At 44.2% G+C, this 25505-nt stretch overlaps 3 protein-coding genes across 8 annotated transcripts in view; all 3 read left to right on the top strand.

Annotated features, from left to right (window-relative positions):
- hoxa3a (homeobox A3a) overlaps positions 1-18340 on the top strand; it is a 43037-nt gene extending 24697 nt beyond the window's left edge. For 3 of the 6 annotated variants that reach the window (XM_070845924.1, XM_070845927.1, XM_070845923.1), the window contains 2 exons: positions 13135-13711; positions 16514-18340. In XM_070845924.1, coding sequence (XP_070702025.1) covers positions 13252-13711; positions 16514-17310 — 1257 coding nt within the window. In that variant the 5' untranslated portion in view covers positions 13135-13251 and the 3' untranslated portion in view covers positions 17311-18340. Of the gene's footprint in view, positions 1-9131; positions 9345-10615; positions 11195-13134; positions 13712-16513 lie in introns of those variants that run through there. The other 3 variants (XM_070845925.1, XM_070845926.1, XM_070845928.1) reach the window with 3 other exon arrangements.
- hoxa4a (homeobox A4a) lies at positions 557-2987 on the top strand. The gene is made up of 2 exons (XM_070846169.1): positions 557-1248; positions 1790-2987. Exons 1-2 carry the CDS (start codon positions 831-833, stop codon positions 2116-2118), a joined length of 747 nt encoding a protein of 248 aa, XP_070702270.1. The 5' UTR covers positions 557-830; the 3' UTR covers positions 2119-2987.
- Positions 18341-20647: 2307 nt separating the features above from the next.
- On the top strand, positions 20648-23763 carry LOC139215090 (homeobox protein Hox-A2a). The gene is made up of 2 exons (XM_070845929.1): positions 20648-22095; positions 22698-23763. Exons 1-2 carry the CDS (start codon positions 21732-21734, stop codon positions 23420-23422), a joined length of 1089 nt encoding a protein of 362 aa, XP_070702030.1. The 5' UTR covers positions 20648-21731; the 3' UTR covers positions 23423-23763.
- Positions 23764-25505: the final 1742 nt, after the last annotated feature.

Below are 25505 nucleotides of genomic sequence, written 5' to 3'. Positions count from 1 at the left end.
ACTTTCATGTGGTGTTACAGGACCAACAAGAGAGCACACGTGTCGTTGAATTATTGCTTTGTGTTTGGAAATTGCAGAAAAAACGCTTCATCGCATGTAGGTCTGTAACCGTCTGGTGCAAAGAGGGTTTTCTGCATGTTGTGAGACTCGAGGGTTTTCTGGTGTGTGTGTGTGTGTGTGTGTGTGTGTGTTTGTGCCATAAGCGGGTGTTTCCATCTTTTACTGATGCACAGGTCATATGCTTTATATGCAGGCTTGTATGTCCGCAGAGCTGCGGCTCGTCAGCGCTTGCAGGAAGCTTGTGCACTAACAAGATTTTTCGATCGTTTGAATGGGCTTGTTTTTTTTGTGTCTCCCTGCTCATCTCTTTATTGGGATTCAACACGTTTCAAACTCCAACAGTAAACAGCCACGCCACTATTTGGAAACATCCTTTTGTTTGTGATAACCTTTATTTTCCCAGGGCTTGAATTTCACGTCCACCCTCAGCTCCAGAGGAGGAGGATTTTTTTTTTTCCTCATGCAGGAAAGCCTCACCCCCATAAGTTTGGCCCCATGCAGTAAACAAGTTAGTTGATTGGTTTTGGTTTATATACTGTGATTTAATAAGGAAAACACCAACGTAAGCCAGTGCGAGCGGTGTTGGTGGTACCAGTGCCATGCTTTCCATTGGTTCCTGTTTACATGATGCCCACAGGACACGCGGTGATTGGTGGCGCTTCACACGTGACCAGGCAACTTTGTACATTTGACAGGGAGTAGGAGGGTTTTGTGGAGATCAGAAAAACGACAGCGCGATAAAAATTAGTATTGTTGCACTTCACAAATTAATGACCATGAGTTCCTACTTGATAAACTCCAACTATATCGAGCCTTCCTTTCCTCCATGCGACGAATATCAGCAGAGCGGATACATCCCCAACCCCGGTGATTACTACGAGCGGCCAAAAGATACGGGCTTTCCCCATCACGACGAACCATCCTATCCGAGGTCAAACTACACAGAAACGGGCTACGATTACGGTAACGTCCCCGCCACCGGACTCGATGATTTCGGCGACGGGCATCACGCACCGCCGCAACCGGTTCCACAGAGCCACGGTCCTCGCCTCACCGCGGCCCCAGATGGTGGCGCAGGGGCAAATGCCAGCAAAGACTGCAGCCTCGCCACTGAGGTATATCCCGGCGTAGCGAAGGGCAAGGAGCCGGTGGTCTATCCTTGGATGAAAAAGGTCCACGTTAACACCGGTGAGTTATCGTCACGGTTAAACAGCAGAACCACTGAGAAACAACCACTGGAACACACGCAAGCCTATTGAGGCAGCACTAGTAGCAGCCCTTACAACAGCAATTTACGACTATCGAGCAGCAGGGTCGGTAATTAAGGACCCTCGTAAATTTTATTGCCTGTGTTCGTCTGTCGGGGCCATGTGCCTTTGTTGCTTTTTAACCCAAACTACCTCCACCACTGGAGCCGAGCCAAACTGTAATATCCAACCCCGCTGTTTTGTTAATCATTTCTAAGCTTGATCTGTCCCTGGATGCGAGTGCTTGTACACTGGGCATCTCCACATTAAGGTCACGTCCGTAAACTGAAACGGGACAGAGTAAAACAAACAGAGCGGCTGAGATTATTTCCCACCAAACCCAGAAACGCTTTATAGATTTTCAGTCTTGTAATCACGACAATGTAATGTATCCACTGGAGGACTGGGTTTGGAATAAACGCTATCAGCCTGCATGTAACACCTGCTTGCTTGCCTGTGTATGGCTTTTTTCCCCCCTCCAGTCAATTCCAATTACACTGGAGGAGTGCCCAAGAGGTCCCGCACTGCCTACACCCGCCAGCAGGCTCTGGAGCTGGAGAAGGAGTTCCATTTCAACCGGTACCTGACCCGGCGCAGGCGGGTGGAGATTGCGCACACCATGTGTCTGTCCGAGCGCCAGGTCAAGATCTGGTTTCAGAACCGGAGGATGAAGTGGAAGAAGGAGCACAAGCTTCCCAACACCAAGATCCGCTCGTCCAGCTCGGCCTCGTCCTCAGCCTCTGGGGCCCAGCAGCAGCAGATCAAAACAGGCCAGCAGCTTGTCCCCACGCCGTGCACCGCAGGTCTATAGTGCTTGAACGAACCCCATCCCATAAAACCCCAATCCAGACTGAGATGGCAAATAACACAAGTGGAATTTGATGGACCGATTCTCAGTATTTTACACACATGGTGTTCTCTCTTTCCACCTTGCCTCTGCCATTGGGCCCCTGTCACGTCCTTTGTACCCTTCCCCTCTCCGCTCATCCTCGCCCTCTTCATATAAGCTTGAAATTCACCTTTAATTGCCACGCTGGCAACTGAAGTGTTTATATATTTGTTTATTATTATGAAAGAAGGATAACGCACATTCAAACGTAGGACTTGGATCAAATTGTATCATTACAGTTAAAATTGAGTGAGGTAAAAGTAAGTTGGAACTCTTTCTACTATGTTCTCTTTTATTATTATTTTTCTTTTTTTTTTTTTTTTTAATTATTATTGCTCATGGAAAGTTCTAATATACTTGAAAGATATTTAGCGAGACTCGAGATGCCTGTTAGGAAACCAGACGGCTGTTTTTAGAGGTATGGCATCAGTCAGAGTAACAGTGTAGTTTGTGTGTTTGACTGGGTTGGTTTACTGTTGAATGTAGTCCAGGTGACTTTCACGTTTAATGTACATAGGCAAATCATAATGAAGGCACAATAAGGAAAGAATTTCGTCCAGTAGAATTATGTTTGTTGGTGTTGTAAGGTCTAGTTTTCCTCGTGCTAGTCCGTCCCATGTTGTGCTGTGTTCTAAACTGTGAATATTTGTATGTGTTGTCTCAGTAATGACCGTTGTGATGCAGGTTAGTGTAGGCTCAATCTGTCCTTGTGAAATAAATATGTACTTCACTTATATGGCTGATTTGGTTTTGGATATTTTCTCATCAATTTGAATTGAGCGCAACATGTATTTTTTTAAACCGCGCGTGTTGACTTGCCAAATACGTTTATGTGCCTCATTTTCTGATATACATTCCTAATTTGGGGATTGCATTTTAAAACTCAAACATCGTATTTTCGTGCTGTTTGTTTTCATTTCCGGACGTGGGCTATTTAAACAATCTTTTATTCTATATATTTGAATCAGGCTATCCAGTGTTTGGAGAGCGTGCGTAAAATTGTGATAGTGTGTCCGGGCATTGGATAATTTACTGCACCACACTTCTTCTTTCTTCTTTCTTTTTTAACTTTATCTGAATAGAAACACAATCTTTTCGCTATGTTTGATGGTATTTACAGAGAGGAATCCCTTGTTAATCAGGGCGCAAACTTTCTCTTTATTTACAGGAAGGGAAACGGGTCTTACATGTTCAGGCGTTTAATATCTGTGACCTGTTCAGAATTAGGTATGTCTTACAAGCTGTATCTCCGTCTACAACACAGTGCGTAAAACGTGGTGATATGACGGGTTTAGTTCTGCCTTTTAGTGCTCAGCAGAATGAAAATGTAATCCGTAAAATGTGCATGAATGTCATGCGCATTTTCGTGGATGAGGGTGAGCTGTGCAGCAGATATGAGGTGTTCAAGTGTTGCAGGCTTTACTGCTGCCACAGGAATCAAACCAACCAAAAATTGCTACATTTATCCAGCTCCACATATCGTTTTCACTTGTCATTATAGGGAGATCTCAGCCAAGCTCAGTGCACCAGAGTGTGAGTGTTGGTCACTACCTGCTACATCCAAACAATAGAGGGTTCAACCAGGGGACACGGCCGGCTCTGGCCAATCACCGGCTCAGAGCACTTCTTCTGACCCCTGACCTTTCGACACACACAACGTTCAGACCATACATCAGTGCCGAGACCTCCGCGAGCCTTTTTCTTCTCATTTGAGATTTACCCAGAGACAGCGCGGAAACAAAACGGTGTTTAGGTGTGAATCTGAGCCATGAATTTTCCCAAAATTATTCCAAGGGACAGCTCTTGTGCAATTCATCAGAGAAGCACCCCTGTCAGGCCGTGCAGAGAAGGCAGATATGAGCTGAAACATACTGGCATTGTGCATGTAATTTAGATTTACGCTCGACGTGTTTTAGCACTGATGGTTTCCGCTCGATATTTATGCCAATAATATCATAATGAATGGATTTGCAATGCATTTAATTGTATATAAGATAAAGCTGACATTCATTAGAATTCCCACAGTAGACAGACAGACAGAATTTATACACAGTATTGTAGTAGCAACTATATCGACAAGGATGTACCTTTTGTTCATGCAGTTTTTGTTGCATCTTTCTTTCTTTTTTTTTTTTTTTGTCTGCATAAGAAACATGATCCTGCAGAAATGTTAGACCCCTCTTTGCATGTACTCCTCCGCAGCAGCACTTGCTGCAGTCATGGAAGCTGTGCAGAAGATGGCGTTGAGGCTGATTGGCACCGATTTTGCGCAGACTCCAACAAGTCCAAGTAGCTAAATTACAGATTTCAAGTCATTTGATTCGCGAATAGAGGTCACTTCCAATGTACTGAAATTTTAATTCGCTCCCTCACGTGACTTGCTGAATAATAAATGCCCCGGGGTCAGAAATAGATCTGAAAATCTGCCTTATTTTCATTTGAAGTGATCCTCTGCAGGGTGCGAGTCAGATCTCTTCTCCCCTGACAAAACTCTGTCCGCTGGACACAGAGCGTCATGACTTGTGAGTAGATTTGATTGTTTTTTTTTATCTTAAATTCTGTGAAACTCTTGAAAAATTTGTATGAAATATCCCGGAAGTAGGGTTTAATTCATAATCTTCTGGAGCATATTCATAGATATTGTAATATTATCTGTTTATTTCCAGCTACACAGCTATGCTGTAGAGTTTCTGAGCCTGCTAATGTCATAAAATTATTATTATCAAACCCGAATAGTCATATTTCTTAATTTGATTGCAAAAATATTTTAGTTTACTTTAAAAATACAGTTATTACATAGCAGGTGTTTGTATTTAGTGCTCAAACGTTAACGTATGAAACAGACATGAACCTTGTATCATATTGGACCTCACAGATACTATGATACAAGAAAGAAGATCTAAATTTCCATCACTTACGCCACATTAGGATGATGAAAGTCAACCTGCACTCTGGTAGTCAATGTTTTATGAGACTAAACACATTTTTTGTTTTTGATGCAACACACGTGGCTGCAGAGGTGAAAATGTAGGTGTAGCCGAAACTTTTCTTTGTGTGAAGGAACACAGTCACTAAAAGTTGACATGAACATTTATGGCTGCAAAAAGTACTTCAAAAATGTTTTAATCTGCCGTTCGTATGGATTTTAACAGTGGAAAGTCTTCTTTCTATCATTCAATAATGACCTTTATTTTACTCTTAAATACAGAAATGAGAGCAAGTGCATTTAAACAAGTAAAAAGTAACAAAGCATAGAACATCTGTGTTGCTTGAAGGAGCCTTTCAGCTGGAGTTAACACAATAGACAGTTCACACACAGGTTAAACATTAACGAAGTGCTGAGGGTATGTGACAATGTTACTCATGAAGATAATTATAATTATACAAATAGTTATTATTGGGGGGGACTTACTTCCAACTGACGGCTATTGCACAAAATCTTATTATATATGTTCTGGGAACCCTTTAAATCACAATAAAGAGCCAACAGGAAAATTCAAATAGCTTTATTACAACCACCTTTACGCACACAGTTATGGTGTCCTAGTCCGTCTGCATCCACGAGAGATGGTTCCAAATCAGCTTAAGCGTTGAATTTCGCATTAGCCTTGATGTTGGCCGATGTAAACCTCGCAGAAAGAGTTATCTTCGGCTGAGTGTATCGGTAACCTAAGCCTGGCTGTTAAGAGCTCGGAGTGTCAACATTGTGGGAAGATATGGACCGCCGTCTGGCCAACATCCAGAGGTCTGCACCTCTAACTCCTCTTCGCTGACAGTGATAAGGAGCCTCGATTTGTGTAAATAACTCTGGAGCATTTGTTTTATGCTAAAACCTTTTGAGATTTAAACACAATACATCAACTACTACTTTTTCGAAAATGGCAAGTCTGGATAGATTGCGAAAAAAAGGTGGAAAAAAGTGTGCTACCAGCTGAGCCTGGGCCTTTGTTTTCCATCGTCTCCTTGTTTTTGAACCCAAAATAACTTCCCACTCGACTCTCTATGCCTCTGCCCGGGTCAAAGAAGAGTTCAGGTGCGGTGGCGAAAGGGAACGTGGGATTAGCTTCCAGCGCACGGTCACGTCAAGCCGTATAATCCTGATGACAGCTCCACATCTGTAAGCGAAGAAGAACAAAGATGGAACAAAATAACATTTCACAGACACAAACATTCTGTGCAACAAAAGAGAAATGGTTTTCTTCTGATAATCAATGGTCTAGAACCAGTACGTATAACTTAATTTTTAACCCTCATCATTAATATTCCTCCTCTTTTCCCCAGTGTTGGAAGTGTGGAAGGCAAATTAATAAGAGTTGGTCTGCTTCTGTTCCTGTCTTTAAAAGTTTACCGCTCAACTCAAGGCGGGTGTGGGAGTGGGATGCTGTCTATGTCCGCCCCGAATGATTAATAGTTGTGGTGGGATTTTTCCACGCCCGCTGCTCGGTGTTGACGGAAAACAAGCGCCAAACGGTGCCGAGAAGAGAGAACCTCTTCCGGGCTAGGACTTTTTTTTCTGCAATACCTGAGGTGGCAGAAGCTAGATATCTTCTCCAGCGCACGCATGGCACCCTTCTTGGGTAGTAACTGGTTTAGAAGATGGTGGTTTTGCCAAACTACAGCAGGATAGTGGCTTAGTCCACACGTTTACTTTCGCTCCCCCTCCTCTCCAAAATCTCCCAAACTCTGCCTTGGCACAGATCTGTAATTTCACCCAGCTGCTCAAAGGAAACGCGTAAAGGCGTGTAGGTGTAATGGGGGTCCATGTACTGATCAGCGGGGTCGAGCAGCCACTCTTTGGTTACCTCACCTCCACTTTCCGCTCACTGCTGACTGACACGCACCCCTTCACGACCACCAGGACGCACAGCCTCCTTAGGTAGGACAGGTAAATGTGTGCCTTTTCTCTCAATATGGCCAGCAGCATGCAGGCGTTTGCTGATGGAGAACCAGAGGCTGACTAAGTGGTACTACAACCAAACTGTAGGACTGAGGACGGGGGGGCGATATTGAGTAAAGCTCCCCACAGCCCTGGCTGCGTTGTGAAGAGAAAGGAGAGGAGGTTTGCAGGAGTGATGAGTAATCATTATGCCATCCTTAAATGGTATTTTGTAGGGAAAGCCCTCTCCGTCTCACATAGTGCGAATTATCGCGCTGCAGTGCAACACATTCTGGTTGTAGCCTCGCTCAGATCTGTGGCTGCACTCGAGGCTCAGCACAGTGCAGCAGGATTAGCTCTCTCAGCCGCTAACAGGCACCAAATATATGGCACTTTAAAACTGACAGAACAGTCTTTCCCTCTGAATGGGCGACACGTGGAAAAGCTGCTTCCCTGCGAGAGACTTGCTTCTCTGCCAGATACATTGCAGTGTCACATACCCCTCTTTTTTCTCCCTCCAAACTGATCCGTTTCTCCTCAGGGGCAATGACTGCCTCCATTAATGATTCACGGGCTCAAATAAAAGGGATTTAAGTTGACGTTGCGTCACGTGAGCAGGGCGCATAATACTGCGCGGTGTTATGGCACGGGGAAGAAAACCGGAGCCCCGGTCTGGCCATATGATGCTGATTATATGCGGGTTACCCCCACTTTCCGCGAGGGGAGTCCGAGCTTTGTAGTTTGTTTATCGAGGGGAGAATAAGAAAAGAGAGGCAGACTGAAAGAGAGAGGATCCCAGATTTGTGGATGTATTATACTGCTGTCACGGACGGATATGTTTTTCCACGCGGACAGAGTCAGACCCCGAGCTTTGGGAGGATGGATTTTATTTTGAGGTATTTCCGCCGATTGTTCATTACTGTCGTGAGTTATTGCTGCGCGAGACAGAGGTCAGTAAAAAGGGGTCCAGGGTTTTTGCAGGGCGAGAAAATAGACAGGTACCAAGAAGCTATTCGTATTCTCCTATCTGTTAATATCTCAGATTCATCATAGCAAATCAAACATCAGCAGGCCTGCAGGATTTAGACAACATTTAAAGGTTTGTGTGGACCATTACTGATCAGGCATTGTTCCCTTTGATGCTCCCTAAACAGTATATTAGAGCCATTGTTTGAGTCAGGGTAAACTTGGAATAAAGCAGCAAAGAATGAAATATCTCTCTTTTTAATTACATCTTAATAGCGGGAGCAGCCGTTTAGATAAATAGGCCAGCACAAGCCTTTGTAAATAAAGCGGCCATTTAAATATCGGCTTCCAAGAAAAAACCCAAACAGAGCGCGCGGCCGCTCCAATGTGCAGCCGGTCCTATAAAACAAAACAACTCGTGTCGTCTTAACGTGTTTTTTTGTGCGTAAATGATACATCAGGAATGAGCTCCATAAAAAGTAGGGGAAAGCGGTGGGGTTGTGTCGCTCCGCCAGGGAAACGAGGATATAATGGAAGACGGAGTGCCATCCAGGACCGCGCGGCCGCGCTGAGGTCACGGCGCTCCTGCTTGATTTATGGGCGCGGGGACTTGGGGAAGATGGTGCGCGAGAGCTAATGACTATTCGATCCGTTTGTGGGGAAAATGCTTACCGGCCTGCAGGGAAACAACAAACACGTTATTTGCATTGGCCCGTTTTAGTGTTATTAGTGATAATACGCTGATAGGCAGCAACATTTGGGTTTAATGTTGATTTTGCCAAAAAAAAAAATCTTTCCATTTTTGTTTTTATTAATGTAGTTTGTTTATTAGCATGTGACTGTTTTGTCTTTCCCTACTGAAAGATATATTTTATTTCATATTTTGTTGCAAAATGCTAAAAGCCTTCTAGATTTTATGGCTCCTCGAAGACATTAACACGTTAACGCTTTAACACGTAGACTTGGAGCTCCAAGTTAAATCAGAAAAAACTGACCAAATAATTATCTTAAAAATGTTTCCATCGAACTTAACAAGATTTGAGTTAGCCTCTTCGCCACGCGTTTCCATTTTGTGCCATTTAAAAAATAAGGCCTAAACAATTACGCATAACAACAACACTCATTACTAATCAAAATCTCTGAGGAGCGACTTTTCACTTGTAAAACCCAGACTCGTATTTTACAGAACACCTTAAAATGTTAAAAAGCCTCTGAGAAATTGAAAATATTCATTGCTCCTTGCAGAAATCCAGCCAAGTAAATTCAGGCCATCGCACGGTCTCCGAGACACCTTGAACTGCCTTCGGTAAGTCCATATATCTTTATTGATTTGTGTTATGAATGCTTGATAGTGATATCCTTATTCAATTTCTAATAAGTACCACACACGCCCACCAAAGCACTCGCAGGGATAGAGAGGCAGCTTATGGCTTGTACGTTTCCTTGTAGCAGCAATATGACCAGCCCGAGAGCAATAATTCCTTCTCTTCCACTTGTCTTTGTGGTGTAATTTGTCACTATAAAAGTGACGAGGGGAATCGCAGCTCTTGGAGCGGTGCCTCGCTCCTTTCAAAAACTACTTTCTGCGAAAGCCATCTGCTTGTAGCTGCTATAGTTTTACACCACTCAAGTTTTATTTTTTTTCTTTCTTTCATCAACATTTCAGATTTTCTTTCACATTGTTTTACGCCTTATTACGAGAGCACCACCTCACTGACATTTAACCCTCTGCTCGGGGCCAAATTAAAGAGACAGACGAATCAGCATTTTAACAAAGCACAAAGAAGTAAATAATTATACAATGTGACTGCTTTGGTTTAGAAAAGAAAAAGCCGAGTTGGCTAAAAAAAAATCCTCACGCGTGAATTTGTGTCCCACTCACCCTCCCACGCCGTCCGTGTGTTTCTACCTTTTTAATTGTGCCACTGAATTTTTGTCCCAGAGCCTGAAACCAGCAGAGAAGCTGCAGCTCCGGACGTGTTTACAGCCCGGGGAAGCTGAGAAGACATAAATCTATTTTTTTTTCCTTTTCTTTCCATTCTTTCGTTTGGCTGCAAAAGCCAGTATTACCATGCAGAGGGATTCCCCCTGCAGCCGGCTCTCCTCTGCCCTGCTCCTCGCTGCATGTCCTCCGCTTCGCCTTTTGGTGATGAAACTTCTTCCCATTTTTCACACCCTGCTCCCGGTTGGGGTTTTCCCGTGATATACACCGAACACGGCTTTGATCTGAAGTTGTTGTGCTTTCTAATCTTAAAAAAAACAAAACATTGCATTGTAATTCTTCCCACAAGAGGCCATGCAGGCAGTGGAATACCTGGCGCTGGAATGAATGGGGATTGCGCGTCGTTGGGCCAAAGGATTGAAGATAATATGCAAAAAATGCGGGTTAATGATTAAGCCGTGCATAGAAGCCCTTTATGTCCCGTGGAAATGGAAATGCAGCGTGGTCAGCGGCAGATTATTCCTTTGTATTCTCTCCTCACTCCAACATCCACTGGGCTCATAGGTCCACTGCAGGACGTGGAGTAAATAACAACAAAAACATTTAAAAACACCATAAGGATGGACTCGCGTGCTTTTTCTTACGTGTATTGTTTTTTTTCCAGACACACCACCTCATTTGGTTGGGGGAGGAGGAGAGGCAGCCACTTGATTTGAACTGGCTTTCCAAGGCGCTACTTATTTGCATAATTTTTTTTGTCTATGGTGACGCTCTGGTTCGGGGCAGTTCACTGGTGTCTGCATGGTACTGGTGAAGGATCACATAGTCCTGCATAGCCTTGGCTCACTTTAATATTGCTATGAAGCCCTGGTCATTGCTCTATAGCATGACGATAAATTCAATCTTGAGGCCAGATAACTCTTATCTCGCTGACCCGACTGCTCACGCCTGCTTTCGTAATCTCGGTTTACCCATCCACGTCGAGTAGGGAAAAAAAAAAAGCAAAGGAAGAAAGGAAAGGGGTTTCTCTCGGCTCTTCCCTTTTTTGTTGTGGCTGCTAATGCCTGGTGAATGGCAGGGCGCAGTCTGCTGCTGGTGCTTCACCCCGGCCAGCCCTGCCTTTAAACTTTTCTCTTGGATTACTGCTTTGATCGATTTCGTCGCTGAATGAGAAAATATCGCTCGGTGCTCTGCATTCGTCGTCAGAGGATAAGGTAAGCAGGCCAGAAATAGGCTCCCTCGGTTGTAAATGGCGGAGTTTGTGTGTCGCGCGGTGATTTATCACCGTATGACTTAGATCTCGGTTCAGGAAGAGTTCACACACACAGCCAGGCAGCCAGATTTCTCTAACGTGGAGCAGGCTGCTCCGCGTAGAAAAGCTCAAGTCTGTCATTTGTCTCTCTTTCTCTGCCATTTATGACTATCGCAATGGCTCGCCTGGAGATATACAACACACAGCTTTGTGATATCTTTTCCAGGTCAGCGTGAGTGCAGATACAGTGAAGACACCTTCTTTCACTCTGCGGTTTAGCTGCGTTGAGGGCAAGCTCAGGGCTCATTTTCTACTGATTTGCCTCTTGTTATGCACGGCTGCACAGACTCAGAGCTGTTTGACTGTTTCATTTCATTTCTTTGTGCTCATTTTATGAAAAGGTACTCCGGCTATGTGCCTGCTCCGGGACTGCCTGCACTATACCTATGGATTGTAAAATAATAAGTAATATGTTTATTGCAGGTTTCGGTATTAACAGCGTTATTGTTAAGGTCATGTTTAGTACTAGACACGTGGCACCTGGGCCTGTTAGTTTCAACAGTTAAAATTCTAATTCAGGGTTGCAATCAAATAAGTCTATTTTGATTTAGTCTAGAAGTGATCTGCTCCCTTCATTAAGGCGACTGCAATGGTTACATGCAGAGTGCAGACAAAAGAACTGCATGATTTCAGACCTGAACAGTAAATTAATTTGACGGATTTCAATTTTATTTTTGTTTAAAATTACTGACTTATATTTAAAGGTGCTGCAGCTTATTATAATAATAATAATAATTATTATTATTATGCATTACTCTTTGCTGTTTTTAATGACATTGATTGAAACCCAGAGAGTCCACATTAAATATTCCACTATTTCATTAGCATTGTCACATTATAAAATATTTCCCCCAAATGACCCGTGGATCTGTGTCTATTATGGTTTACAGTTTCCCCAATAATCTTTTAGAGGCTGATCCCCATGGTTACCTGCGTGAATTATGGTGCTTTAGGAGCAGGCTCTTGCTGTGCCATCCCGGGTTTCTGTGCGCCTGAATACCGGGCTTGGCTGCTCACCGGGCCGCTCATTCCGTGCAGGCCGTCCCGGCCCACTGACCCCCATATATCACCGCGACGGACCGCCGCGCAGACAGCACAGACAGCAGCCATTATTATGGGCCTGCAAGGAAAAGTTCACAACATGGTCATAGAGATGCACGGATGCCCGCCCGGTTTTTCAGGTTTCCTCGTGGCCCTTCCATTTATCTTGCAGCATGCAAAGAAAAGAAAAAGAAGAGAATGCGGTTGTTTGTGCTTTGCACCAGGTGGCCGGGGAAGCGCAGCGCATTGAGGTCTATCCTGTTACTAGAGGAAGATTTTTCACAAACAGTTAAAAAAAAACTGGGTTAAAAGTTTGTGCAACACACAGGTTATTTTCAGCTCCTACATGGGACATTAGATATACTGTTGACAGCCCTGTTGGTAGAATAACAATATAACAGAAATAGGATTTTCCTGTGTGGTTACCCGCTAATGAGCTTTTCTTACAGCTGCTTTTTTTCTCCTACAGCATTTTATATGATCCGTAACTCTATGTTCAGTTTTATTTTCTAAAGGCTCGGAGGTTTAAAATGTCACGTAATTTCTTGTTAGGTCCAGAAATTGATTTGGAAATCCGAAATGCTTTTGAAAAGGTTTTTGTTTTGATGTGGTTTGGCACAGATGGTAATACAAGGTTAGTGCGTGCCTTTGTTGCCCTGTGTAAGCCATAAGGTAAACGGTAATAGTCTACAGAACTGTTGGCCCTATCTTGCTTCCATAGTCTCCAGTGTCAGCCTTGTATTGAAAAGTAAGATGGATCGCCACCATTTCTTCTCCTCACAGTGCTTCTTGTAACCCTAGGTTCACCCGAGGAGGCCATTGGCGGAGAGGCGTCACGTGACCACGGGGTGCCAATGTTATTCTACAAGGGTGTCAAGACCCTGTCAGTTTCTGAAATAAATATTGGGAAACGGCGAGATGCAAAAGGCAACCTACTACGACAGCTCCGCAATTTACAGTGGCTACCCATATCAAAGCGCAAATGGCTTCAGTTATGATGCCAATCAGGTCCAATATCCCCGGGCCTCTCATGTGGAAAGTGAGTACCATCGACCTGCCTGCTCCCTGCAGTCTCCTGACGGCTCCGTGGCGCTGCAGAAGCCGGGGGAGATGGCGGAGAGCTGCGACAGGACCACAGCCATTCAGGCGGCGCAGTCTAAGGTTCATCCCGAAAGCAATCAACCGCAGGTGCCGGTGTCAGGCCCACCCCCTCCCTCACAATCCCCCGGTGCTATCAGCCAAAACACAAGCAACGGGTCCAGCCAGCCCAGTGCTAAGAACGGCTCACCGACCTCCTCTACTCGCAAACAGATCTTCCCCTGGATGAAGGAGTCCCGTCAGAACACCAAGCAGAAACCCACCAGTAGCTCCAGTTCAGGTACTTAACACTGCTGCTGTTCACACACACACACACACACACGACTTGATAGCCTCTGACTAGAAAGTTACATAAGTTTTGTTGAGGGAGTAACAATACGTAAGGGGTGTGGGTGGGTGGTAAGGTAAGGGGTTAGGAAGGAGGGAGGCAAACCAGGACCCACGTAGAGGTTATAATGTTCATTTCTGCTCTGCCAGTGTCAGAGGGGTGTTAATTTAACTCCATACTTTTTGAGTACGTGGTTTGCGTTGCATTATGTTATGTATATATTGTATTTCCTCTGGGGGGGATCCTAAAGTTATTCAGGAACAGCAGCCAAAAATAATGACCACACACACACACACACACACACACACACACACACACACACACACACACACACACACACACACACACACACACACACACACACAGTATATGTACAAGTGTTAGTATTTTGTATCCACATACTGCAATTAGCCTACTTTACTGACATGCTACCCCAAACATTGCATACTATAAATATACTGTGAGTTGCTGACTGAAGGAGAACTATGTGCCTTAACACTGAAAGTAGATCCCACCATTTGTTGTCCCTGTGCCCTGAAGCTGACCTGTCCCTACTGTAAACACGCATCTCCACTGATCACACAATGTTCCCGGAGGGACAACAAACAAACACGCACAACAGTTGTTTCAGATTGTCCTGCTGTTTTGATTAGAGGAAAACTCGGTGGGTCAGAGTAAGGGTTTGTCTTTGGGGCTGTTTGTTTACACAGAGCCAACCTAAAAAATTGTAATGCTCGTCTTCCCATGACCTTCGTAATTTGTCAATTTTGTGGGTAACATTTCAATTACGGTACAGACACCAGGCAGTCAGGAATAAAAATCAAAGTTGTATGGCTTCATTTTGGTTTGTGATTGGGAAGGCGATAGTTTTTAACAGCCTGTAAAAGCGTTAATCTTTTTGGCACTTTTTACACATGCACGCAAGCCGAATCCTGTCGTTTTGATGAGAGGAAAACTTGGGGGGGGGGTTATGTTTTGGGGTCTTTTTTTCCATAGACCCTCAATTGAAAATTAAGAAATGATCATCTTCCAACTGCATCTTTTGTCAACTTAGCTGGTCGTTTTATAGTTGAGCTGTATGCAGTCTCCTACAGTAAACGCCGAATATCCAAAGCAAGGTGGCGCCTTTCATTTAATTTACTTGTGATTCATGGTTATGGTAGGGCACAATGACGTTCTAACATATGTGGAAACGCTTTTACGCACGTTTTACGCACGAAAGCAATCTAAATGCTGTTTAGGTGACGGTAAACTTGGTGGGTCAGGTCTGGGTGGTTTATAAAAGCTGTGTCATAAAGCTAACCTAAAAATTTAGAGAGGCTCATCTTTCTATGACCTGGGTTATTCCTTTCATTAAGTTAAATGTAGTCGCCTGCAGTAAGCGCCAAAACGCAAAACTGCACAGTGCCTTTCATGGTGATTAATGTCGGGAGGGTGTTTTCATTATTTTTTTTTAACATCTTGTAAAGGTTTTAGCATTTATGGCAAGTCCTTTACGCACGCTTTACGCACACACCTTCCGTTCTGATTAGAGGAGAACTTGCTGGGTCAGGATGGGGTCTCGTGTTTGGCTCCATGGAAATATAAACCCCCCTTCTAAAAATCCAAAGATGCTCACCTTCTCATGGCCCTCTCATTTTGTAATCTATAGGTAATTTTCTAATTAAGTTACATGTACTCTCCCGCAAGAGTTTAAAATGCTGAACGTAATGTAGCCCTTCATTGTGATTTATGTTTGGGGAGGCGTTTTCATTAGTTTTAACACCACGCTGAGGTGTTAACATTTATGAAATGCCTTTTACGCACGTTTTACGCACGTACGCCAGATAGATAACAATAACCCTTTAATACACGTTTACCAAATCTTTATAAATCATGCTAACTCGCCTTTTTAAAAATGAATTCATAAATAATACCACACTAATAGTCATTATCACAAGTGATTGCCCTACATACATGAGACTACTCGTCTTAACGTCTCTTTCATCTCTGTAATAAACGAATGGGTCAGCTTATGTCATGCTGCATTCCTTTTGCTCCAGGTTTGGGCGACAGGTAGTGAAATTTATTAAGTATTGGCCGCCTGCCACAGCGGTAAGTAGACAAACACCTTGGTATTCTGCAGCCAAGCTCCAACCTCTTAGAAGGAGAGACTTATCAGTGAGGGCAAGGCGAGCTGCTTTATACACCCCAAGGAATACATAATGCTTGTGTTTGCATTACGCGTGTGCTACTCTGTGACTACAGGGGGAGATGAGGGTCAGAATGTTTTGGTAGGAAATCTGAGGTCACCTGGTTCCATATCAGATATTGACCCACTATTCTCCAGTTACATTTCCCCCCTTTGCAGCCAGTGTAGCGTTCACACAGACGCAGTGTCCATACATTGATTGTTAATTGTCTTATGGAGCCCTCATGATAACCCTTGTGCTTTGCAGTAGGAAGCAGATCTATCAAAATGTTTTGATGTTTGCAACACATACTCGCGTGCACATGCACGTAACGAGGGAGGAGGAGGAGTCGAAGATATTTAAGTAGTGAAGCGGGATATTTATCGAGTAAACTGTTTGCTCTCCATCCCCACCCCCCTCATGATGGTTGAAAGGTCTGTTATCAGCTGTGTGCCTGTGTTGTCACACGGTTTTGCTTTCACTCTCACTCTCTTGTCTCTACCTCTGTACCTCTCTCTCCCTCCCTCTGTGTCTGTCTGTAATGGCTTACTGATTGACATCCTCCTCTCCTCCTCCCTGACAGTAGAGAGTTGCCCCGGAGACAAGAGTCCTCCGGGGTCAGCAGCATCGAAGAGGGCCCGGACAGCCTACACCAGCGCCCAGCTAGTGGAGCTAGAGAAGGAGTTCCACTTTAACCGGTACCTCTGCAGACCCCGGAGGGTGGAGATGGCCAATCTGCTCAACCTCACTGAGAGACAGATCAAAATATGGTTCCAAAACCGCAGGATGAAATACAAGAAGGATCAGAAAGGCGTCGGAATGATGCCTTCCCCTGGCGGACAGTCCCCTCGGAGTCCCGTGGGCCCGGCCTCAGGTGGCGGCGGTGGAGGAGGCGGAGGATACCTCAACTCTATGCATTCTCTTGTAAACAGTGTACCTTATGACTCCCAGTCGCCAACGTCTTACAATAAACCTCATCAAAATGCATACGGTATGGCCACGTCATATCCCCCTCCTTTGAACAGCTCCCTCAACAACTGCCCGCCCTCCCAGAAGAGGTATCCCGGGACCGACTCGGCCACGCCCGAGTATGACGCGCATCCTCTCCAAGGCAATGGCAACTACGGGACTCACATGCAGGGCAGCCCTGTTTATGTCGGCGGAGGCTACATCGACTCAATGCCCAATTCTGGGACCTCCGTTTTCGGTCTGACCCACCTCCCGCACCCGCCGTCCGCAAACATGGACTACAATGGAGCAATCACAATGGGCAACAGTCAGCATCACGGAGTGTGTGATCCGACACCGACGTACACAGACCTAACGTCGCACTACTCTCAGGGAAGAATCCAGGAAGCGCCCAAACTGACGCATCTGTAGCGGTGGCGCTGCCCGGATCACTCCGCCCATTGTCTTATCCACCTCCAGACACATTACTGCTTTGTTTCTGCGCCTCCTCACGGCTCCCACCTTCTCTCTGCTTTTGTTTATGTTTTCTATAGTTTGATGTGTGAAGTAGCGTAGGATAAATAATCACGACTTGCTTGAATTTTTCTCTATTTGCTCGTGTCATGGTCTCACAAAGACCTTTATCTGGGCTGTAGGACGTCTAGAGCGGGAGGGAGGGGGGCACAGTATATGCATAGGCCTATTTAATCTTTTGTTTTTTAAGTCTTGTTTTAAAATTGAAACTCAAACAGGGTATTATGAACATACGTTATTCATCTTAATGTGAATTTGTCCGTCTTTTATTTATCCGCAGTTGAAGAATTGTGTTTTTTGCATTTTGTTGCACTTGTGAAAGGATCCTTCAAGAGCCACGAGCTGGGATTTAAGAGGGAAATACATTTTCAACAACAAGGGCCATGAGCTTACACGCAACCTCCCTTGCTTGTGCTGTTCTATTGGATTTTCTATTGTTATTTATTTTGTTCGGTGTAAAGATAAAAGAGTCCTTTAGTATTATTTGACACCTCTGCGATCTTTGTTTGGGGAGAAGGTTGATGGAAAATAAGCTTCTCTCGGCCCTTTTCCAGCCCATACAGTCTGCAGAAGCTCCGCAGCAGCAAACCATGCTGCTATTATAGGCTATGTTTCCATTTTTTCTTCTTCGAGGAGGTGTTTTCTTTTCTCAGCGAATGTAAAATCAATCAGTCATGCAATAAGGGTGGAAAGAAGGACACACGTTAGCATTTTCTTTATTGAAGAAAAAAAAATAAACAGACATCATCATTTTTTTTTTTTTCGATGTCATACATTCCATGCTGCTCCAGTTCGACGAAATAAATAAAAAAGAATTGAAATATAATTGCAGCAAACCTTGTAGTTTTAATTTAGATGCATCAGAAGCAGTTCATGTGGTCACAAAATAAATAAATACAAGACAATTTCCTAAATAAACATGTCAAAATATATTTCTAGTTTTGCAATTATGACATTGTATTATTGTTACATATTTCATGACGGTGCAGAATTACAGAGGTGATACTACAAAAGAAAAAACGCTGTTTGGCAATAGGAGAGAAGGCTAAAATAAATGAATAACTAAAATGTTAGCAGTTGAATAATAAACGATAGGTAATAACTGGCAAATCTCTATATAGCTTATTATTGTAATATTCATGCATACAAAATAATGTGAAATCGGTGGCCATATTCAATATTCAATCATACAAAGGGAAATGGTCGCAGATAAAGCCAAATATTGAATTAATGCTACTTCTCTTCTCCTCTTGATTCGACGTGAGGAAAAGTCTCGGGTGGCCTTCTCCCCTCCTCTCATCTGCGTGGGCACATCCATAATAATAAAAATGTCACCCGGGCCCTTCTGGTGATTCTGCAAGAAGACAACAAGCTAAATGAGAAATCGTTTGAAAAATAATTCCCTGATATGTTCAGTCAGTCAAACGCGGTCAGAGAGGATACAGGCTGAACTAGAATCATATCGGGGCTCATTTGTTTCATTACTCTACAGATTTGCAGATGCCAGTTCAACCAGAGAAGCCTCGGTTCTGTGGATGGTTACAGCAGAGAGCAAATTATCAGCAAAAGCTGGAAAACGGTGTCTTCCTGTGTGTGTATTGTGTTAAAATGAAGGGTCTGCATTGAAGAATATTATATACATTTAATTTGAAATTCTTATCATTATTGACAGTATATTCTTATTCTTGCATTGCAGAATTTTAGAAATACGTCCACACATGGAGCTGAAATGCTTCTAGTTTTGTAAATTTCTAAATTCTCTCAGGAAAAAAAAGCATTTTTTTCATACTCAAAAGACTTTCTGAATTCTCTCATCAAATTCTTTTTTTTTTTTAAAGCATGACTACTCTTTGTGATTATGTTATGCAGTATTATTTGTTCTCACTGATTTTGCACCAAGGAATAATTTTCAGCCCAATCTGATTGATATAAGAGGGCATGAACATAAGTAGCCCTGACATATGGTTAGCAGGGAAACCTAGAACAATTGAACCATGGTGTGTCACAGTTAAAAAAAAAAAAAAAAAAAAAAAAAAGCTGATGCACTGAGTATTTCTGCACCCAACACAGACACACACACACTGAGACACACGCGCACACATGCACACGCATACACAGCAAGACACTGATTTGACCCATATGCGCCATACACAGGTAGCATATAAATAACATTTTAACTGAAACAGAAGTTTTGTATTTCTTTCACTGCATTTCCATCCGTGGGAAAGTGGTCCTAAATCAATTCTGGGTGTAAAGACAAGTGTGTAGGACAGGCTTGGGGTCCACTAAATGCCGCCACCCACTCCTTTCCTTACACAAAGCCTGTGCGTAATTCCAAAAAAAAAAAGCCATCCATCTCTTCCCCTAGCAACTCTGCCCTTCACCACAAGGTCTGGTCCCCTCACAAACCCGCATGTCTACCAAAACGACAAATACACGCCGTTGTGTAAATGCACTCACAATTCAAAGATAAAAGCCAGGTGGAGAAGCAGCTTCGCCCTACTCACCATCGGCGCACTACCTCCTCCTCAAAACAAGGAAATGGTCGCATCTTGTGGAGCTGGACTCTTATTTATCATATAAAACATCCCTCCAGCGACAGCTCGGCTATAACTGCGAGCAAAAACTGGTTCTAATCTGAGTGGCCAGTGTTTCTCGCCGCTTCCTGGCTGCATTTGATCCGGGGGAGAGTTAGAAGCCTTAAATGTGTTGTGAGGGCACCGAGCTGTCAGACCTTTTGGCGAGTAAGATTGATCGCGCACAGGCTTCCAGGACTCTTTGTTTGGTATATAAGCAACAAACTGAGAGAGGCCTACCACTTCTCTTCTTCCTCTCTCTTACTCACTAAGCCATTTTTTTTTTTGAATGAAAATAAAACATGTGCTGCCTGACGAAAAACATCTCAAATGTGGCTTTCACAGATTATTCTGGAAGGGATATAAAACCACTGCAACACTGCGGGGAAGAGCCATTCAATAACGCTTCCATCTACATAATAACGCTGCAAATGGGTTCGTTGGAAATGGTCGATTTTAACGTGTCGATGGTTGCTTCATTGCAATTTCAGGTAGAATTGATACTGAAAATACAGCAAGAAGCCTTTCTCAGCATTGTAGCCACTGTCCTCCCAGTAAACCCTGCTGTAGCCTTGTGGGCATCTTAACACGGATGTTTCTGAATATTAGTCTAACATCTAAAATAAGGTAAAAAAATATATATATATGACAGATTTGGGGTTATTGAAAAATGTGGCTGTTTGCAATCACAACAGAAGGAGCTTCCATGTGTCTGACCAAGTGTTTGTGGATGTGTGGTCACGCACATGACCTCGTTATAAAATCGACCTTTAATGGAATAAACGAAAAATCAGCGTGTTTTAATATCATATCTATAGAGTCAACATATAAACAGCCTCATCTTAAAGTAACGTTTGTGCGCGCATGCATGCAAGTTTCTGGACCTTATCTGTAAATGTTAGACAGCTGTTATTGGATGAAATGGTCTGAACGTGTCATATCCGTCAGTATTAACTTAATGGATGAGCTTTTTATTGCAACACATGTCAATGGATGCACTGCATATTTCATTATTATGCATCTTTGAAGAATCACATCCATTCGGGAGTCCACACTCCCTGAACAGGCTGCACTGTTGGGGTTTCTGTCGAGAAGTCTCTCAATATCAGTTTTTTGGAGTATGTTTTTTTTCATATCTGAAGCCAGACTCTTGCCTATATGAATAGCTACTGGCGTGAAATGTGTGTATGTGTGTGTGTGTCTGTGTCTGTGTGTGTGTGTGTGTGTGGTGGGGGCGTTCTCGACTGACATCCTCAAACAATACGAGAAAGAGGAGTGCACGAATCCGCGCACCCTAGGCTGGGCTTCTTCCCCGTAATAGTGAGCGTCAGCCATTCTTAAAAAACACATTTTGTAGCTTAGTGGACTGGACTGGAGGGGCGCGAGGAGGATAAACTGAGCGGACAAAGATGTAAATAAAAACAGTCGTCCCCCTGGCTGAGCGAGGCGTTCTTCATCTGAGTTTTTGGATCAATCAGGCAGACAGTGGCTTCTTTTGATTAAACCCCAAATTGTCATTGGGCAGAGGTAATCATGTGACAGGCAATTCGGTCCAATTTCAACCTTGTCTCCATGAATTCAATAGTTTAATAGTAGCTCGGTCCCCATACGGCCGTAATCAGTGAAATAGAAAAAACACCACCAGGAGATTTTTTTTAATGATTTTTTCTTTCTCGTCCTCACTGAGCCGCAACATTTATAAAAATACGCGTGCAAACTTTCCTCGGCTCTCAGGGAGCGGAGATGAATTACGAATTCGAGCGAGAGAGCGGTTTTATCAATAGTCAGCCGTCGCTTGCTGAGTGCCTGACATCTTTCCCCCCTGTCGCTGATTCATTTCAAAGTTCATCAATCAAGAGCTCGACGCTTTCACGCCCGACACTGATTCCTCCTCCCTTTGAGCAGACCATTCCCAGCCTGAATCCGGGCAGCCATCCGCGGCACGGCCGGCCCAGACACAGCCCCGACGGATGCAGCCCGCTGCCCACAGCCTCCTTACCCCCGGAGTACCCCTGGATGCGGGAGAAGAAAGCCTCCAAGAGGAACCACCTGCCGACCTCCACCGCTACCACCATCTCCAATGGACCTGTGTGCTTCTCTCCGAAAGGTGGGTGATTTCTTTCACACTTACGTGCGATTGTGTTTACTATCTGTTGCTAAACTGAAGCTCAGCACACAGGCCTTTCCTTTAAAAGAACAGGCAGGCTGGAGAGGCTTTATTCTGATGTGTATTATTGTTGTTGCTCTGCTGCGATTGTGTATGAAGCAAGGGGGGAAAAAGTTTGGGTAAAGTTTGGTGATGTAGGATGATTTATTCCCCTAGCCGTGGCAGAGTTTTGATGTGTGACAGTAATGAAGAGTGATGGAGTGCCGTTGCCGAGGAGGGCAGCTGGAGCATTCATTAGTATCCCACACCAGCCTGGACCTCAGTGCTTTTATAGCGCACTTTGTTTGCTTCACGTTCACGCTGGTTGTTATTTTATGTGTAAAACAATCTGATCAGTATCTTTATGCTGTAATGATTTTTGGATAAAAGGTGCACATGCTGAAGGCTTGGGTCAGTAGCTCCAGCGGCCATTTTGCTGCAGCCTTGTGTTGTCAGCCACTCTCTAGTGGTTTGCCATAATGTTAGATTCACGGGCAGCGGGGTTATGTAACTGTTGTGTCCTGCGTTTTAATCCCAGTGCTACCGTGATGCTTATTTTCCAGGCTCGCCTGAGATCGTGGAGAGTGCTGGGGGAGGAGGGGGCTCCCGTCGGCTGAGGACAGCGTACACCAACACACAGCTGCTGGAGCTGGAGAAGGAGTTCCACTTCAACAAGTATCTGTGCCGGCCGAGGAGGGTGGAGATAGCGGCCCTGCTGGACCTGACCGAGAGGCAGGTCAAAGTGTGGTTCCAAAACCGGCGCATGAAGCACAAGCGGCAGACCCAGAGCAAGGAGAACCACAACGGGGAGGGGAAGGGGCCGGGAGCCGAGGACGGCATCCAAAGCGACGAGGAGGACGAGGCCCCCCTGTACGAGCGGAGCGGGGCCCTGCTGGAGAGAGATACCTGCTCCTTTCAGAATAACACTCTCAGCTCCACACAGCAGCTCCACAATGGAGAGTCCATGGGCTTTGCTGCTGCGCCGCTGAACAGCAATGACAAAAATCTGAAACATTTTCCCAACCCGTCACCCACTGTTCCGGGCTGCATGTCAACAATGGGCCCGGGCTCGGCATCTGGCCCGGACAATGGCGACAGTCCCCCGGCCCTGGATGTTTCTTTGCACGATTTTCAACCTTTCTCCTCGGATTCCTGCCTTCAGCTCTCCGATGCAGCCTCGCCGAGCCTGTCAGAGTCTCTGGACAGCCCCGTGGACATTTCTACGGACAGTTTCTATTTTTTCTCGGAGTCCCTAACTACAATCGACCTGCAGCATCTGAACTATTAACTGAAATCAATCACAATAACTTTTCTTTTTCTTCCTCGGGACAATTAATATCAGGCTACGGTGGTATTAGCTCTAATGTTATTTGTATATTCGGCACATTTACTCTGTTGATATTTGACTTGACGATTAATACAAGGTAAGGATGAAATGAAATCACTGAAATAGCTCTGCTCAAACGTGACTTGTAATTACCATAACAAATTGATCTCTTGGAATGGAAATTATGAGTGTATGTGAATAATTATACGATATTAGGCCTATGGAACCTGGTCGTTTTTATTTTTGTATAGCTTCCAATGTCTTGGATATTTTTGTTAGAATACAATTAACTTGCTACAATCCTTTTTTTCTGGTGTTCTGAGTCGTTTCTTTTTCTATTTCCAGACTACATTTTTTTTTTTTGGTTGAATTATTCATGTAGAAAATATGCAAAATAAAAGAACTAGGGCATAGAAAGATAGAGACGTTATGCAAATGTAACAACAGGTTGGCGATGAATATAAATACTCTAGTCCGCCTCGAGTTGTGAGGGCACACACACACACACGTTTGAATTTTAATTTTATGGTAGAATTAAATTTCAAAATAATACGGATTGTTTGAATTAGCTTCATGAATCTTTCTAAGTCTTTTCTGTGAAATGAACACAAGGTTTTCTCCACAGAAAACTTCAGGGATAAAACTTTTTTCTTAATGCACTGAAATGACTTTCTTAAATATAAAGAGCAGTTAATTAACACATTACTGATGCAAAATAGTAGTGTTTGTTTTGTTGAAATTACTCCAGAGTTTTTATCTATTCTTAATTTATACACAACTGTTAACACTACTCCATGCAGCCTGCAGAAAACCTATAGGAGATTATTTTTATTTTCACCTTCAAACTTCATACTCAGCAGAGAAAAAGCAAACAAGCCTGCACGGATCTTAGCATGACAGGGTCTCTTAACATTGTGTGCATGTTGCAGGCAAATACCCGAGCCATGTTTGCCTTCAGGAGCTCATAAATCACTCCGTGGCATGAATGAGACGGACATTAAGGAGACCAATTGTGGCGTAATGTGCACAAATAAAACCCCACTTACATTTTCATACGGGACTCCCCAATTCCTGAGCTAAAAGGGGGCTGAGTCTCTGCATGCGTTTGGTAATAATTCATTTTTATAGCTTGTTTAAACACGGCTCTGGCTCGGCGACAGCGGCTGCGTGCAGTAGCTGCCTGGTCAGGTTATGAGGCTGCACTCCTTCCCCGCGTGTTAAAAGTAGACCATACTCAAAACAGACTACTTCTGGACTTAATGCAATTTATCAGACATACGTTTACTAAGAATAGCTGCGGAGAGAGGGTCGTTATGCAATATCTGGCTACTTTATCAAGGGAGTTTTGGGTGGGTTTTACAACACTACTGGAGCACTTCTGTGTTGGAGTTCAATAGAGGCATTATGAATGGTCTCGCTCTATTGTATTGCACTTGAGTTAACTTATGGGAATCAGTTATTAGCTCATGCACAGCTTGACTCAATAGTTTATTCCACTTTTACAGCTTTGTGTGTGACATCAGCGAACACAACCACCGGTTGCAACGCCGGCCCGCACGGATCGATCCGGAAAGTCGTCTGCACGTGTGAAATTCATAAGCTCGTGAGTTCAGCGGCGGTTTATCGAGCAATCTGGAAGCCATAAGCAGCCCATCGACTGGCTGAACACTAGCCTACTGGTTAACTGGAGTGTATGTGTGTGTGTGTGTGTGTGTGTGTGTGTGTGTGTGTGTGTTTAAGGAGGGGGGTGTTGGGGGATTTGGGGGTAAAAAGGAGGGGAGTGGGGGCAGATCCTCAACACTCCTGCACTCCAGTGTCCAACCTCAGGGACCAGGGTAACCAAATCATTCCGAGACAGCGCGCCTTTTCTGCGCACATGTGTTCACACAAAGAGCCAAGAAAGCTTCGAGGCCTGGCGAAGTTTCCACAGGCAGGCAAGGCAGGATCCTCTGCGCCCACTCACTACTGTTGCAGAGGCAGCTGGGAAGACAGAGGGGGGAGGGGTGGGGTGTGTGTATGTGAGTGTGTGTGTGTGTGTGTGTGG

The sequence above is a fragment of the Pempheris klunzingeri genome, chromosome 16 (genome assembly GCF_042242105.1).
Source record: "Pempheris klunzingeri isolate RE-2024b chromosome 16, fPemKlu1.hap1, whole genome shotgun sequence".
NCBI classification, from domain to species: Eukaryota; Metazoa; Chordata; class Actinopteri; order Acropomatiformes; family Pempheridae; genus Pempheris; species Pempheris klunzingeri.
The sequence above is the reverse complement of the archived record's forward strand: the minus strand, read 5'-3'. Positions and strand labels throughout refer to the sequence as shown.